Source organism: Pseudophryne corroboree, chromosome 1 (genome assembly GCF_028390025.1).
Source record: "Pseudophryne corroboree isolate aPseCor3 chromosome 1, aPseCor3.hap2, whole genome shotgun sequence".
NCBI classification, from domain to species: domain Eukaryota; kingdom Metazoa; phylum Chordata; class Amphibia; order Anura; family Myobatrachidae; genus Pseudophryne; species Pseudophryne corroboree.
In genome coordinates this window covers 65,091,180-65,109,788 of record NC_086444.1, presented here as the reverse complement: position 1 = coordinate 65,109,788, position 18,609 = coordinate 65,091,180, and the positions used below count along the sequence as shown (strand labels likewise).

At 45.1% G+C, this 18,609-nt stretch overlaps 1 protein-coding gene across 4 annotated transcripts in view; it reads left to right on the top strand.

Annotated features, from left to right (window-relative positions):
• The window catches only part of ELAC1 (elaC ribonuclease Z 1), a 33,288-nt gene extending 18,799 nt beyond the window's left edge, over nucleotides 1-14,489 (top strand). For 3 of the 4 annotated variants that reach the window (XM_063960152.1, XM_063960162.1, XM_063960143.1), the window contains exons 3-4: nucleotides 8,985-9,443; nucleotides 13,586-14,489. In XM_063960152.1, coding sequence (XP_063816222.1) covers nucleotides 8,985-9,443; nucleotides 13,586-14,055 — 929 coding nt within the window. In that variant the 3' untranslated portion in view covers nucleotides 14,056-14,489. Of the gene's footprint in view, nucleotides 1-3,504; nucleotides 3,618-8,984; nucleotides 9,444-13,585 lie in introns of those variants that run through there. The other variant, XM_063960171.1, reaches the window with a different exon arrangement.
• The last annotated feature ends 4,120 nt before the right edge of the window (nucleotides 14,490-18,609 follow it).

The window sequence follows — 18,609 nt, the reverse complement described above, 5'->3', positions numbered from 1 at the left end:
AGGGGAGGAGAGGAGAAGGTAGGAAAAGGGTATGACCTAGTGAGATAGCAGAAGTATGTGTGTATGAATCCGTGTTTGGGGGTCATGTATCATCGTGCCGTACGTGTTTTAAATCAAGCTTCGAGGTATTGCGAAGTATACATTTGAATTCCTTCTTATCCCGTGGTACGGGTCTGTGGATGGGCCGTCAAACTTTACCGAGCTCTTTTCGGCTGTGGTTGTAACAAAATGGGGAGCACATTTTAGTTGATACATGAATGGGGGAATATGTGATTGCTGATATCTGTGCCTGTATTCCCTATCGACTATGTGTGTAATTACCTGGAGGTTGTAGAGATGAAGAAAAGACATAATTACGGTAAATGCAGTGGTATTCTATGTCAGGTAAATTAACATTTGTCGGTTGAAGTCTTGTCTGTTGAATGCAGTCTTCTTTGTGCTTTTGCCCATAAGGTGCGAGCAAAAGCTTTGTCAATGTCCATAGATTTACAAAAGTGTTGGGCTAGCGTAATTTTAAAATTTCTAGGGAAACTGGGGATCTATGGCATAGTTCATCAAAAATCTGTGTATAAGGTTGTCAAAACTTCTTCTTTAATCCATCTGTTGTCTGTATATCGGCTCATCAAATTCCTCGTCCAAGTGGGTCTTTTTACCTTGGAGGAAAACGGAAAAACAGGTGAAAGAAACGGACCGTAGAAATCGCATTTTCATCACATCATTGTTTCTACATTTGGGTCATAAATCAAATCCATTGGAATTACAGTTTCCTCACTCCTTAAACTCATCACCCTGGTACTTCGTTTGCACTTCATTAAAGCCTGACCGCATCTAAATATCAAGCCAATCGTTATGACAACACCTAAGATACATAGGAGAAACTTCCCTACATCCATTATGACTCCTTGAGCCCATTCTCCTAAACCAGAGAACCAATTTCGCGGGTTCAACCATGACACCCAACCAGTCAGCTCATTACCTACAGCAGCAAGAGTGAGATTGTGTCTCCTGCGAAATTCCCACTTCAATTGGAGAATATCGTCCATCTTTTGGTCTATGACCTCGACCGGATCCTCGGTGCTATTAGTAATATATGTGCAACATTTCACGCCGTACTGCGTTGCCAGTGTGACACAATATCCGCCTGTCACTGCTGTGAGATAGTTAAGAACCATTCTATGCTGGACCAGTTCTGTTTTATAAGCTTGAAGTTCTCTTCCAGTATACCTAAACATGTCATCATACATTTCAGTGATATTATCTAACAAATTTGCGAGCGCAGATATGTATTTATAATTCAACACTCCTCTGGCGGTGCGAGTGAAATCTAACGCGATTAGAAACTGAATCCCGGTGGATTCATGGATCATGTCAGAGGCCGGATGCTCTGTTCTTTCTATCAGGTGCCGTTTAACTACGTGCTCGTAATGAGTGTGAGTATAAGGAGCTTGGGCAACGCGGTGTATATCTTTCATTTTGGCATGTGATACAGTCATTACTTCAGGCAGTACTTTTCCAATATAACACAATCCTTCAGAGTTTGGGGCAAGCCACTTATACGCCTTCCTCCCGCATATGAAATATGCATCATCGGGGAGAACATATGGGACGGAGTAGGACATAACCATATTACACATCTTCCATGTGAAATCTCCTAACCCTAATTCTCCCATCTGTCTAGTACACGTATCAGTTTGTACGATATGTGCGCAGTATCCTGGTGATACCTCTCCAACTCTCGTAATCCTACTTCCTAGGGTATACCTATATCGGAAAGATTTTTCTCTACTGGCTATGTGGCGTATAAGCTCTGTATCTGTAGGCATTCTATCTGCCCTATATGAAAAGGTCATGGTTTGGTTGCTCAATGACACTTCCCAACTTCCCGGCTTTCGGGGATTGGAAATGTTAAAACATATTAGGGATCTATCCACATGATATTGGTGGAGCTTCAAACTAGGAGGACTGGAGATATTAAACCTCCTGTCCACCGGTCTCCCACCCTTTAGCTCAAGTACCTCCCCTATCGGTAAAGGAAATGATACTAGTCCTGATTTGCTTATGACCTTGAGGTACTTGAGAGCATACCCAACAATCTGTTGGATTTAACACACTACCCACTAAAGAGTGATAGTCACTCAAGGGATGCCGGTCCATGTGGATATTAAAACTGGATTGGCATTTCTTAATGCACGCATCCTCAACTACATGGTCACAGAGCCTACAGATACAGTTTTCTTTTCAGCTAACAGTGTTTACAAATAACATGGCTGTTAGATCGTTTCCGGTACTCGCCTTTTGCTTGGTGGTTGTATTGCTATTGGAAATTTACACCTCCGTCTCAGTCATCGGAACCTTTCTGGATCCTTTCTCGACCTCACTGGTACTCTCGCCGGAACAGACTGCTCTGGTCAACATCATGGTCAACAGGAAAATCCATATCACAGTCTCTTTGGGCAAGTCCATCTTACAGGAGGAGAAAAGAAGAAATTTGTAATGGGGGTACAGAAAAACAGTTTGAGGGGGAGAGAAACTTGTTACGATAATTAAGTTCTCTAGTCTTGTTGTTCTTCTTGTTCTGCTGTCATCTCAAAGGTGCTGTCTCTCAGTCTTCCAAATGAACATTCCGGTGATGCAATATTCCTTCCAAACCAGCGATCTTTCTGTAAGGAGCAAAAAAAATCTTGCATTACCATTTGTCTAACTGATGTGTGACATACCATCTTTAAAACATGAAAACATGAGTGAGAAGAGGGAGAGGAAAAAAAACAACAAGAGAGAGAGAACCGTTCACATGTGTGTGTGTGTGTGTGTGTATATATATATATATATATATATATATATATATATATATATATATAACATAACACATCAATAAACAACAGAGAAAAAGAAGAAAAATTTTTTTTTTTTCAAACATAAACATTTTCTAAAACATTGTCAGATCATCAGGCTGTCATATCTACATGTCCAATGGTTTCCTTGCGCAGTCCCTCCCCCCAGCACTTCCATATTCCATTGTCTGTATCTGGCCAGAATACATTGGTGCGGATAGGTCATGCTGGGGTTTGGTAGACTTCTGCAAAGACCAAGCAGATATGCAATGTTTGAGTCCTACCAATAATTGTCAGAGATGGGGAGAGAAAAAGAAACATTCCACAGATACATTTACAACGTTTCACCCGGTCATTCCTGTGTCTTCAGGGAATGACCTCCCAATTTATTAACTGTTACCTCAGGCTTACCATCAGTCCTAATGATCACCTTTCCTGACTACATGTTATGGGTGTGGCTCAAAATTCTTCCTATGTGATCCCTGATTATAATTAGATGTGTCATATCTTTGCTCATTCCTTGGTCTAGGGGGTCTGACTTTATGTGGGTTATTACAGTTGCTGGCATAATGCCCTTCTCTTCTACAATGATAACAAATCCTTGGCTTTCTCCATGTGCTAGGGGCCTGGGGTTCCGGTCGACTTGATGCCTCCTCTAGTGCTTGGATGCTCAGTACCATCAACCGCTCTCCCTGTGCTTCCCTGGTTCTTTGGATATTTTGGTCATGCTCGATAGCGGACTCTCTTAATGCAGCCACTGAGATACCTCTCCAATGAGGTATAGAGGTTTGTACCCTAATTTTTAGTGTGTCTTTTAAGCTGTCCATTAATACAGACACAGCTACCTCTCTGTGGTGTACGTTAGTTTCAATGTCATCTATACCAGTGTACCTAGCCATATCCTGCAGAGCCTGGTGAAAATACTCTGATGCGGATTCACCTTCTTTTTGTTTTATTGTAAAGATTTTATTCCACTTTACTACTGCAGGAAAATATTCTTTCAACTGTAGATTGATTCTTTTTACATTATCTTGGTTATACTTGTCTGTTAGTGGTACTTCCTCATCTAGCTTACAATCAGCGATAAATTTCAATTAATCAACATCGGGGGGTAAACATGCCCTCAAAACTGTCCTCCAATCTTTGTTATTTGGCTCTGCAGTGTTTCCTAGCACTCTAATGTATTTTTGACAAGCAACTAAGTCTTTCCTGGGATCAGGAAATTCAGACAGAATTGTCCTTAATTCTGTTCGGGAAAAGGGGCAGTACATGGCGATGTTCCTGACAGGAGTGACTCATGAAGAGTCAGTTTTCCCATTTGGTACTGCAATTACCCTGACAGGATTAAGTCCAGTAACGTCATTCTGAATTGATTCCACGATATGAGGTACATTTGTTTGTGCGTGATGTATAATACCATACGTACCTGTGGACACGACCTCACCTGACCCTCCGTTAGGGGGTTTGATTACAGTCTTTACCGATTTGGTCGCGTCCACCTGGATGTCTTGTGTGATGGCTGCTGGAAAAGGCTCCGACATTGTGCTGGGCTCACTTTCTTGTTGGTGTTCCTGAGGAAAGTTTAACAAGGGGTGCGACTTGCATGGGTTAATAGTTGTACATTTAACACTTTCATTTTTATAAACCTTATTACGTTTGTTACATTCATTCTTAATATAGTTACTAAGTGCACTTTTATCGCACCCCATTGTGCCTTTCTCCGCAACCATAATCCTCTCCATTGCCATGTCTCTCCTCTCAAGATGAAAGTTAGGTATGCAAGTTACATTTCTTTGCATTTCACTTTCCTGTAGCCATAGCTGCAAACAATCATCATGTTTAACCCGTTGTTTCCAGGATTTTATGAGACAGATCCTTCGCCTTAAATTATGCAATACCTCTAAGTCAAAACTACCTATCCCAGGAAATGGTGCTTTATCCCCCGCAGTCATTCGTGTCCATTCATCACAAAAGGTCTCAGTGTGGGGACCATACCTCCTCCACATTACTAACCGAGCAGACCCTCGGGGTCTGCAAGCCTCTGCAGTCTGAACCCTGACTGCTGAACGTCCCTGTGTTGTGCACTTGGCTTCCATTGTGGACCTTACACAGAAAAAACTTCCTAAAATACACCAAACACAGTCTACGTTGGAAATCCTTAAAGCTCTTCCACTGAACTTCTTCTGCTCCGAGTACAACGAATCCGCCCCTTTTAGCAGACACGTGTAACCGTTACAGGCCCTATCTCTAGAGATTTTCCTGAGAAAATTCCCTTCCTTTTTCTTTACACAAATCACGCTTGCATGTGCTCCCTACAACACGTATGAGGGCATCTACCTCATATCACGTTGCGTTATTGGTCACACATACAACCGTGCGGTCCAATCGTACCACTTATAAACACTTGTTGCCCATAAATGGTAGGATCATTGGAGTCTCCCTACTGTGCTCCAAAACAGCCAGAGCGTAATACAACGAAAACTTTATCACACTCTGTTGCACGTTTTCACTCAGACCGTGCTCATCACGTTCCACCAAAGATCACCCAGATCACTCAGTTCACAAAGCGGGATTCAATACACTCATACCGTTTTCAACCCACTATCATTCTTATAGTTTTCTGATCAGAAAAATCATTTCCCGTAGTCTGATAGCTGTCCCCAGAGGCATTACAGTAAAGTAAGGTATTTAAACTAAGTTTTGGAAAAACTGAAATCAATTTGTGCTATTATCACGTGGCTATATTATACCGCCCCCACTAAAACAATGCTATTGTGCGATTTGAGTTTCGGTGGGCGTACCCAGACGCTCCGTTGCGTAATATACGCTGCGTGCGTCGGCCTTTGTGTTGCGTTCGCGAGTCTCAGCCTTTTGTTAGAGACACGTGTACGCTGGCCATACAAAAATACAATTAGCACGTTTATCAATGTAGATGATCTTTAAGTGTAATCATCTACCAAGCACCACACAGGTCTTTCCTTGTATCTCAGGCGAAGCTGTGCGTGTGTTTTACAAATTACCCCTTAATATATCGTTTTTACTCTTTAACTAACAATAGCAACAAATCTTTCTCAGCACGTTATCAATTGTGAAATGGCAACCAGGAGAGTGATATGAAAATATACGAAAAAGAAATGCAGCTATATGCGTGTGTACGCAAAACAGAAATAAAACAGTTTTAAAAGATACTAGCGTGTTGTTCTTACCTCCGGTTCCCGGATTCCTTCAGCACCCTTTACTAAGCGAAGCAGACGCTTATCCCGTCAGCACTGCGAAGAATATGATCTCCCGCCCTTTGCTGATGGATAATGTCTGCTGAAACTACCTAGCAGAGATATGTGAAGGACAGGACGAGCCGCCAATTGATAAATTTAAATATTTATCTTATATAAAACCCTTTGTGAGGTCTAAGAACACTGTACGCTATTTACTTATGGAGTACCGTAAGGGTACGCACGTTGCGTAACAATCGCTTAGCCGTGGTCGAGACGCTCAAGCGTCACGTTCGCTCACGGCCAAGAGATCACAGGCAGGCACGCTATTTGCTGCCGACTAACGTAATGATTCGCTATAGCGTAGCGGACGCTCGGGACCACGAGGAGATCACCAGCGGCGCTGACGCTCACAATGTTAGACCTTTATATCTAAACCATAAACAATGTTATATGCAGTAAAACCTTAGTGTAGAGATAGGGTGTAGATGCAACACAGTGTAACCTTATTAACTTAAAAGCTGTTTGAGCGTCACCGACGCTCTGTGAATATTTAACACTATAAGAAATACTCGGATACCTAGGCTTAGGGTCCAACGCCTAATATATATATTATGAATGTTATACTTGCAAAAGACTTAATACAATACAAGTTATACACTACAATATAACATAGACTAACTAACCAGGTAACTACACAGTAAATACAATACAATACTATTACGTTTAAGAGAATACGAGAGAAAGAGGAGAAGAGAGAGAGAGAGAGAGAGAGATATGGCCCATAACAACAAGAAAGACAATATGATTACGGAGAAAAACTTACGCACAAAGGGGAACGATCGCATGCGCCTCTGGACATCCAGCTCCCGATTATCAGCAATGAGAACCGTTGAAGAGTCAGAGCTGGATGTGATCGGCTTGTCTATTTATGCCCCACACACAATACAATTCAATGGTCCCTACAATCTCATTGTTCATTGGACACAGGAATTCCTCCTCGCATTATAACAAAAGGTCATAGGTTGATTCATACAGGTGGGCTGTGACGATTTCCAACTGCTCAGGTGGGTGGGAAACTAGGTTTCCCGCCGCATGGATAAGTAAGTGCAAATAATAGTAAATGAACATAAACTTCTTATGTCCATAACTATTCGCACGAGCGATTAATTCGCTTCAAACCAACACCGGAATATTGCTAATTAAATACTCTTCCGATGGATACTAAACATCACTGTATTACTCCTGTCTGACCCTTCGTATCAAACAAAGTGGGATTTCTCTGTCCATGAACATGCTACGTTAACTAAACTTTCAGAATCTATCAAAGGGACCATGATCTACAAAATACATTATATGGTGAAAATATGTAACGATTGAGTCGCACGCTACGAACACATAAACTCTACCGTAAATGCACATACCGCGTGCCCGCGGGTGCCCGCAGCAGCGAGTATGCGCACGCACGGGAGAGCGCACGCATGCGCAGCGCGGACCTGTATGAGGTGCAAATATGGCAGTGTGCATAGTGATATTTTTCTGACTTTGACATGGCCCCGTCACCCCTGTCCTGGCCCCGTCACCCCTGTCCTGGCCCCGTCACCCCTGTCCTGGCCCCGTCACCCCTGTCCTGGCCCCGTCAACCCTGTTCTGACCCTGTCACCCCTGTCCTGGCTCTGTTACTGCATACCCTCCAACTACCTTTTTGGCAGGTACAGTACCCGCAGCACCTCCAGACCTCTCCCCAATGCACCACACCTCCGCACCTTCCCCTCCACCACATGCGGCACTCCACCCCTCCCCCACATGCTGTGCCTCCAGACCCCCTACACCACCCGCGGCTCCCACTCCTCCACCCCTTCACCGCCCCCAGCAATCTCCAGGCCCCCTCCACCATTCACCCCCCTTATATGTCTCCCCCACACCTGCCCCCCTCCACCCGCAGCATCTGCAGACACCCTCCTCCATCCGCGGTCCCCCCCTCACCCACCCCTCCCCCACCAATAGCACCCCCGCACCTGCCCCTCCACCACCTGCAGCACCTCCGGACCTCCTTCCCCATCCGCCGCAACACCCGTACCTGCCCCTCCCCTACCCATGGCGTCTGCGGACCCCTACCCCACCAGCAGCACTCCCGCCCCTTCCCATCCCACAGCACCTCCGGAACCCTTCACCCATCTGCAACATCCCCACACCAGCTCCTCCCCCACCCTTGGCACCCCTGCCCCTCCCCCACCTTCAGTGCCTCCGGACCCCTCCCTCATCTGCATCCCCCACTCCTCTGCCCCTCCCCTACCCGCAGCACCTCCCAACCCTTCCCCATCCGGGCCCCACCCCCACTTCCGCCCCCCCTCCATCCGCAGCATCTACAGACACCATCCGCAGTACCCCCCGCACCCGCTACATTCTGTACATTGTGGCCTGCAGGTGCTGTTCACGCCGTCGCAAGGGGCTGCGCCTCCTTCACCATCGCACACCCTTTCATTGTGCAATATTTAACCACTAACAAAGGAATGCAGGTGATGCTCCATATAACACAAATATTGAACCCCAGAAAGGCATGCAAGGGTTAAGGGGGCGTAGCCCCTTGCGACGGTATGAAGAGCGCCCGTAGGGCGCGATGAAGCACCTAGTGTGTGTATATATATATATATATATATATATATATATATATATATAATATATTTATCTATAGATCTATTATAATAATATATTCTATTATAGCGTTATATATATATATATATATATATATATATAAGAATATATTATGTGTGTGTATATGTAATTTTGTTTATTATTTTTTTAAGGGAAAACCTGGTACATTCCTGATGTATCTCAGTTATGTTTGAGCAAATGGACTTTTTCCAAATAAACCTGTTTACAGTGAGTTGTGTGTGGATTATGTTAACTTTTTTGGGGGGATTTGTGTTTGTGTCTATAGGCAGAATCACCAAGATCTTTATCACACACTTACATGGGGATCACCTGTTCGGGCTTCCTGGGTTCCTCTGTACCGTCAGTCTCCAGTGTGGCTCTACTCCGAGTAAGCAGCATGTGGACATCTATGGCCCTGTGGGTCTGAGGAACTTTATCAGAATGAGTCTGGAAGTATCCCACTCGCAGCTCGCTTTCCCATATTCCGTCCATGAATTGATACCTTCAGAAGACCAGTGTCCAGCAGAGGAGTATAAAGACTTCTCCAGTTGGGGACCAGCCAATGGCTGCTCGCCAGAAGAGCAGACTATCTGTGCGGACACCAAAGGTTCCTACTTGCTCCTCGAAAATGAGCAGTTCATCGTGAAAGCGTTCAAACTTTTTCATCGTATTCCGTCCTTTGGGTTTGTGATCGCTGAGAGAGACCGGCCGGGCAAACTCAATGTGAACAAACTAAGAGAACTCGGTAAGGTGTTGTCAGGTCTTTATTGAATTACTTGTGCTTATGATGTTAATAATCTTTCCTCGATCAATGCTGTTCAAGTACTCCATGAAGGCCTTGATGATGGCTGTGTGGATGATTGTATATCCTTCAAAAAGTCAAAGAACATTCTGGGAAGCTATTGGCCTCATAAAGATACGCGTTAGATGGCACTTCCCTGTATGCTCTGGCCTTAACCAGAAGCAGACCTCGATCATGCTATTGATAGTGATTAAATTCTACATCAGTCCTTGAAAATTCCATCCAAACTGTAAAAGATAATAATGCAGGTTGGCTAAGTTAGAAAATGTTTGTGTGTGGTTGGTAAATAGAGAGTGCACCTGTAGACTTTTTTTTTCTGTGTGTGGCACTACAAGTCTTAGCATGGTAGCACCTCTCAATATGTTTAGTCGGAGTGTGCAGTCCAGCCCCCCTCCCTCCCACCCATATATTCTAGATCAGTGGTAGCCATCCCTGGTCCTCGAGAGCTACCAACAGTTCGTGTTTTCCAGCTCACCTGGCAGGTGCACAGGTGCAGTCATTACTCACTGACACATTTTAAAAGATCCACAGATGGAGCTAATCACTACACTTGTGACTCTGGGAGGAGACCTGGAAAACGTGCACTGTTGGCTACCCCTGTTCTAGATTGTGGTTTGCAAATGTACAGTGTTAATTCGTATTGATATTGTGCACCAGAATATTTATGTATGTGTGGAGAGAAACATTTCTACAATACTCCGGTGCAGCCTTTACAACTGGTATGAGTCCATTCTAGACAGGTAGAGAGGAGTCATTTTACAACTAGACCTCTGGGATACTCTGGTCGTTGCAAAACAGGGGGTAGGGCCCTGGTTACCGGAGTGCTGGCTCAGGATCAGTTCTAATAGCTAAAACTTCCAATCTCCCTATCTCCCTCCCCTCATTCTAGACTGGAAATTCTTCTGCGCACTTCTGGAGGCAATATAATTCCATGTTTATACAGTGTTCTTTAAATTCTTTAAATTTTGCCCCGTTCCTGTGTTAGAAAACTTATTAACGTATTAAATTGCTTGGACAAGACCCCTGGAGAGTTAGCCCTTATCCGCCACCCCCGTAGAGTTAGGGGGTAAAAATACTTACCCACTCTCACACCGGGAGCTTCAATCTCGGGATTCCAGTGTCGTTGTGTGACCGCCAGCATCCAGACGAGTGGTATATCATACCGAACCCTGTTTGGAGTGAAGGGGATCTCAGCTTAGTACTTACAGAAACACAGTTCAAACTATTGTCCCCCCGTTCCTCAGAGATGGATGACCTGGAAAGTAGTATTTCTAAAGTCTGTTACTTCTGCTGGAAGAAAGAGAATATTACAGGCACTTGGGGGGCAAAGAACCCTTTCTAAATATAGTTAAAGTGGTGTTAAGAGCAGTGCAACTTTCCTACCAAAGGTTGCATCACCTTTTCATGTCAACTATGACAGGGAGTAGGCAACCTGTGACACTCCACCTGCTGCGGAACTACGCATCCCAGCATGCCCTAACAGCAAAACTGTGACAGGGAATGCTGGGATGTGTAGTTCCACAGCATCTGGAGTGCCATATGTTGCCTACCTAGGAGATTGTGTCCCCATCCTTTTTCCCCCCCATGCCAGTGAAGGAAAATTAGAGGAAACTGCATTTACTGTACTAAATCAATTGTGCGCAATCCCTATATATCCAGGACAGAAGGGTCTTTTAGAAACGCAGAACAGCAGTTTGTGATGGCGACTGGAGCTCGGAAAGGTCATGCCCCTTCCACGCAGGCTTATTTCTAGATGGATAACAGAAGTAATCACACAGAGATACAATAAGCGCCACACATACGAAAGTACTCTTCCCCAGCGGTGGCAACTTTGTGACTGACGAAGACTTAATACTTGGCGGACATCTATCTATACGATCTCTAGTCATTATCAATTGGATGTTTGATCCTCTATTGCAGGGATGGGTAAACTTCAGCCCTCCAGCTGTTTTTGAACTACACATCCCAGCATGCCCTGCAACAGTTTTAGCATGGAAGGCATGCTGGTATATGTAGTTTAGCAACAGCTGGAGGGCCGAAGGTTCCCCATCCCTGCTCTACTGACTCCATTTGGTAGACCTGTTTCCCACAGACACACTAAATATATGTTTGTTTTTGCTGCGTAATGTGATTTTTGGTATATTTTTGCCCTTCCTGTTATGTTGGCTACATCTGATTGTATGGGCCTTCACAGAGTATTTACAATAATATAATTTGCATTATAATTCACAGTTTTGTGTGGGATTAATTTTCAGTAGAGACTCAACAAAAATTCAGGGTGCTGTGTGGGATGGCGGTCGTTAGGTTGACATACATTGGGTCGACATGGTCATTAGGTCAACATGGAAAAAGGTCGACATGAGTTTTTCACTAAAATTTTTTCTTAATTTTTTGACCTTTTTCATACTTAACGATTCACGTGGACTACAATTGGGAACGGTAACCTGAAGCGCGAGGGGTTACGATGCACTAATTGTGGTTCCCCGTCACTTTTCGAGGAAAATGACACCAAAAAAAAGTAAAAAACCTCATATCGACCTTTACATGTTGACCTAATGACCATGTCAACCTAGTGATCATGTCGACCTAATGCATGTCCACCAAACGTGGTCGACCCAATGTATGTCAACCTAATGAACCACACCCGCTGTGTGTGGAAATGTATTATTTATATAGCGCACACATATTCCGCAGCGCTCTCCAGAGAATATTTGGCCATTCACATCAGTCCCTGCCCCAGTGGAGCTTACAATCTATGTTCCATATCACATGCGCACACACACATTCATGCTAGGGTTAATTTTGTTGGGAGCCAATTGACCTACCGGTATATTTTTGGTTTGTGGGAGGAAACTGGAGTACCCGGAGGAAACCCACGCAAGCACGGGGAGAATATACAAACTCCACACAGGGCCATGGTGGAAATCAAACCCGTGACCTCAGTGCTGTGAGGCAGTAATGCTAACCATTACACCGTCCGTACTGCCCTAGTAAAGTGATGTCTGGAACATGTGATCAGATTGTGCATTCAGACACACAAAGATTGATAAGTGTGTGGGTAATGGGAAAATGGCGAGTCTGAAATCCTCTACCCTGATTAGGATGGTGGCAGGTTCCTGCAGATTTATCACGTCGCCCCTGCCTTCTCTTCACGTTCTTAAGGGCTGCATAGTGGTGGGGTGGCTGAAACTTATTTGCATCTTAAATAAATGAGTTAAACCTATTTCTTTTGTCTTCTAGTAGCTTCATAATAGTAACCGCAAAAATAGCAGTGGAAGCAAAATGTTAGCATTTTGCAGATTTTCTTTTGTAAGGTTAGTATGAACCGAAATGTACAAAATAGTTGCAGTTGCTGAATTTGCAACTTAACTACTTCATGGCTGATAAACACCTCAGAAATCCAGCTCAGACTTCCATAAAGTTAGCAATAAAAATAAAATATATAAACTAAATACCTTAGGCCTGAGATAGAGGTGGAGGCAGCAGTGTCTGTTGGCGGTCGCACTTCTGCTCCGTTATGCAAATACGCCTCACCTTGTGTACACGGCGAATGTCCAAAGGACTGAAACAGAATATTGCTTGGTGCCTCCTTAAATGCCATCATTGGTCGCACCATGGAAACTTATGGGCCGTACACACTTGCCGATGTGTGCGGCCGATATGAACAATCTCGTTCCGTAATGAATGCTAAATCGTTCATATCGCTCAGTGTGTATACATCAACGATGCGCGTCCCCGCGGCCGTTCATCGATGGTATTCCCTCGTTCTGCATAGCAAGCCAATTTGGACGATGCTCGTTAATCGTTGAAATAGACCATCGTCCAAATCGGAAACTTCAGCAAGTGTGTAGGGCCCATAACACTAGCTGTGTGGTAGGAGTAGTTTCTAGTCTGATTATGGCCTCCTAGCGAGCGGTCTGGTTTGTGTACAAAGCTGCTTTCACCCACGATACTCGCATTTAATACTCGCTTCTCTGCGGAATAATTGCCAAGAGAATCAATCTTGAGAAAATAAAAATGATGTAACTGCATACAATATTAAATTGCCTTCTAGTTATGGCTGCATAATTTCTTGTTTTGCACAGGTATACAGCCTGGACCTGTGTATGGAAAGCTTAAGCTTGGTTCTCCTGTTCTCCTTGAGAATGGACAAACTATCTCTCCATCGGATGTGCTGGGAGATCCTGTGCCAGGAAGGAAGGTTTGCATTCTAGGAGATTGCTCGGGCGTTGCTGCTGCGGGGGCCGCTGAACTTTGTTGTGACGCTGACCTACTAATTCACGAGGCTACACTAGATGATGGCCAGATGGACAAAGCCAAAGAACATGGCCACAGTACACCCAAAATGGCGGCAGAATTTGCCAAGCTATGTGGAGCCAAGCAGCTGGTTCTGACGCACTTCAGTCAGAGGTACAAGCCTCCTGGACAGATCACAGAAGGGGATGAAGACGTGACTGTACTTAAAACACAAACAGAAAATATTCTAATAGGACAAAATGTGATTTTAGCTGAGGACTTTTTAACTGTTAACCTTAAAATCAAGAAGCCAACATAGGGCACGGGGGAATGTTTTTCATTATTTTACTGCATGTTTCTAATTTTGGGCAACATGATTGGTAGATTTGATCTAGATGTTTCCTAGAAGTTAAAATTACTGGGGGGGAATTAAATTGTTTCTCCCCGTGGCCGACACTCGATGGTCTCCAACAGGGTAATACAATTGTTCCTCCATTTTGGCACGCTGAGCCGTGGGGAGAGACATTTCAGCTCACAGCCCATCCCCTTCCCTCCTCCCCCGTGCTGGCGAGCTAAAATGTGAGAATAGTTACCAGTTTGGACGGCCCAATGGCTAAACCTGACACTAATGGGTGCTATAAACAACATACATTGAATATCGCCCCTGCGATCTCCCGTCATTTTAAGCTGGAAATCGGGTGACAATAATAATTGAATTTCCCCCACTGTGTTTAAATTAAATTGCAAAACTGATTCAGGATCTCTTTTACAGTACTATGCCAACTTTCCATCATACATCTAGCTTCCTTTAATTTTTATTCACTAAGAGGAAACCTGCTACATATTTATTGCTTTAAAATTATTTTTTTTAATAAAAATTCTTTATATTATGCCATTCTTCCAACAGGACTTAAAATAAGAATTTACTTACCGATAATTCTATTTCTCGTAGTCCGTAGTGGATGCTGGGAACTCCGTAAGGACCATGGGGAATAGCGGCTCCGCAGGAGACAGGGCACATCTAAAGAAAGCTTTAGGATCACCTGGTGTGCACTGGCTCCTCCCCCTATGACCCTCCTCCAAGCCTCAGGATACTGTGCCCGGACGAGCGTACACAATAAGGAAGGATTTTGAATCCCGGGTAAGACTCATACCAGCCACACCAATCACACTGTACAACTTGTGATCTGAACCCAGTTAACAGCATGATAATAGAGAAGCCTCTATAAAAGATGGCTCACTACAACAATAACCCGAATTTTTTTTGGTAACAATAATTATGTACCAGTATTGCAGACAATCCGCACTTGGGATGGGCGCCCAGCATCCACTACGGACTACGAGAAATAGAATTATCGGTAAGTAAATTCTTATTTTCTCTGACGTCCTAGTGGATGCTGGGAACTCCGTAAGGACCATGGGGATTATACCAAAGCTCCCAAACGGGCGGGAGAGTGCGGATGACTCTGCAGCACCGAATGAGAGAACTCCAGGTCCTCCTCAGCCAGAGTATCAAATTTGTAGAATTTTACAAACGTATTTGCTCCTGACCAAGTAACTGCTCGGCAAAGTTGTAAAGCCGAGACCCCTCGGGCAGCTGCCCAAGATGAGCCCACCTTCCTTGTGGAGTGGGCATTTTAAGATTTTTGGCTGTGGCAGGCCTGCCACAGAAATGTGCAAGCTGAATTATACTACAAATCCAACGAGCAATCGTCTGCTTAGAAGCAGGAGCACCCAGTTTGTTGGGTGCATACAGGATAAACAGCGAGTCAGATTTTCTGACTCCAGCCGTCCTGGAAACATATATTTACAGGGCCCTGACCACGTCAAGCAACTTGGAATCCTCCAAGTCCTTAGTAGCCGCAGGTACCACAATAGGTTGCTTCATGTGAAATGCAGAAACCACCTTAGGTAGAAATTGAGGACAAGTCCTCAATTCTGCCCTGTCAGAATGAAATATTAAATAAGGGCTTTTATATGATAAAGCCGCCAATTTTGACACACGCCTGGCTGAAGCCAGGGCTAACAGCATCGTCACCTTCCATGTGAGATATTTTAAGTCCACAGTGGTGAGTGGTTCAAACCAATGTGACTTTAGGAAACTCAACACAACATTGAGATCCCAAGGTGCCACTGGAGGCACAAAAGGAGGCTGTATATGCAGTACCCCTTTTACAAATGTCTGAACTTCAGGCACTGAAGCCAGTACCTTTTGGAAGAAAATCGACAGGGCCGAAAATTGAACCTTAATGGACCCTAATTTTAGGCCCATAGACAGTCCTGTTTGCAGGAAATGGAGGAAACGACCCAGTTGAAATTCCTCTGTAGGGGCCTTCTTGGCCTCCCACCACGCAACATATTTTCGCCAAATGCGGTGATAATGTTTTGCGGTTACGTCCTTCCTGGCCTTGACCAGGGTAGGGATGACTTCATCTGGAATGCCTTTTTCCTTCAGGATCCGGCGTTCAACCACCAAGCCGTCAAACGCAGCCGCGGTAAGTCTTGGAACAAACAAGGCCCCTGCTGGAGCAGGTCCTTTCTTAGAGGTAGAGGCCACGGTTCGTCCGTGAGCATCTCTTGAAGTTCCGGATACCAAGTTCTTCTTGGCCAATCCGGAGCCACGAGTATCGTTCTTACTCCCCTTTGCCGTATAATTCTCAGTACTTTTGGTATGAGAGGCAGAGGAGGGAACACATACACTCACTGGAACACCACACGGTGTTACCAGAGCGTCCACAGCGATTGCCTGAGGGTCTCTTGACCTGGCGCAATACCTGTCCAGTTTTTTGTTGAGGCGGGACGCCATCATATCCACCTTTGGTTTTTCCCAACGGTTCACAATCATGTGGAAGACTTCTGGATGAAGTCCCCACTCTCCCGGGTGTAGATCGTGTCTGCTGAGGAAGTCTGCTTCCCAGTTGTCCACTCCCGGAATGAACACTGCTGACAGTGCTATCACATGATCTTCCGCCCAGCGAAGAATCCTTGCAGCTTCTGCCATTGCCCCCCTGCTTCCCGTGCCGCCCTGTCTGTTTACGTGGGCGACTGACGTGATGTTGTCCGATTGGATCAATACCGCCTGACCCTGAAGCAGGGGTTTCGCTTGACTTAGGGCATTGTAAATGGCCCTTAGTTCCAGAATGTTTATATAAAGAGATGTCTCCAGGCTTGACCATAAGTCCTGGAAATTCCTTCCCTGTGTGACTGCTCCCCAGCCTCGCAGGCTGGCATCCGTGGCCACCAGGACCCAGTCCCGAATGCCGAATCTGCGGCCCTCTAGAAGATGAGCACTCTGCAACCACCACAGGAGGGATACCCTTGTCCCCGGTGACAGGGTTATCCGCTGAAGCATCTGAAGATGCGACCCGGACCATTTGTCCAGTCGGTTCCACTGGAAAGTCTTGCGTGGAAACTGCCGAATGGGATTGCTTCGTAGGAAGCCACCATTTTTACCCAGAACCCTTGTGCATTGATGCACTGAGACTTGGTTCGGTTTTAGGAGGTTCCTGACTAGCTCGGATAACTCCCTGGCTTTCTCCTCCGGGAGAAACACCTTCTTTCTGGACTGTGTCCAGGATCATCCCTAGGAACAGAAGACAAGTCGTCGGAACCAGCTGCGATTTTGGAATATTGAGAATCCAATCGTGCTGCCGCAACACTACCTGAGATAGTGCTACACCGACTTCCAAGTGTTCCCTGGATCTTACCCTTATCAGGGAATCGTCCAAGTAAGGGATAACTAAAATTTCCTTCCTTCGAAGGGATATCATTTCGGCCATTACCTTGGTAAAGACCCGGGGTGCCGTGGACCATCCCTACGGCCGCGTCCGAACTGATAGTGACAGTTCTGTACCATAACCTGAAATACCCTTGGTGAGAAGGGTAAATTTTGACATGAAGGTAAGCATCCTTGATGTCCCGAGACATCATGTAGTCCCCTTCTTCCAGGTTTGCAATCACTGCTCTGAGTGACTCAATTTTGAATTTGAACCTCTGTATGCAAGTGTTCAAAGATTTTAGATTTTAGATTTTAAAATCGGTCTCACCGAGCCGTCTGGCTTCGGTACCACAATAGTGTGGAATAATACCCCGTTCCCTGTTGCAGGAGGGGTATCTTGATTATCACCTGCTGGGAATACAGCTTGTGAATGGTTTCCAAAACTGCCTCCCTGTCAGCGGGAGACGTCGGTAAAACAGACCTTTGGAAACTGCGAGGGGGATACGTCTCGAATTCCAATTTGTACCCCTGAAATATTACCTGAAGGATCCAGGGGTCTACTTGCGAGTGAGCCCACTGCGCACTGAAATTCATTGAGAACGGGACCCCACCGTGCCTGAACCTGTAAAGCCCTAGCGTCATACTGAGGGCTTGGCAGAGGCGGAAAAGAGTTTCTGTTCCTTGGAACTGGCTGATCTCTGCAGCCATTTTCCTCTCCCTCTGTCACGAGCAGAAAAGAGGAACCCTTTTGTCCGTTTGCCAACCAGGACTGCGCCTGATAATACGGCGTCTTATTTTGAGAGGCGACCTGGGGTACATCCCCTTTTTTGTTAAGGCAATACTTCCAAATGCCGTTTGGAATCTGCATCACCTGACCACTTTACTGGTATAATTGGACAACGCACTTATACTTGATGCCAGTCGGCAAATATTCCGCTGTGCATCATGCATATATAGAAATGCATCTTTTAATTGCTCTATAGGCAATAATATACTGTCCTTATCTAGGATATCAAATTTCCAGTCAGGGAATCCGACCACGCCAACCCAGCACTGACATCCAGGCTGAGGCGATTGCTGGTCGCAGTATAACACCAGTATGTGTGTAAATACCAGAGAGGGTAGAGCCCTTGTTCTTACAAGCGTGTGAGCGCC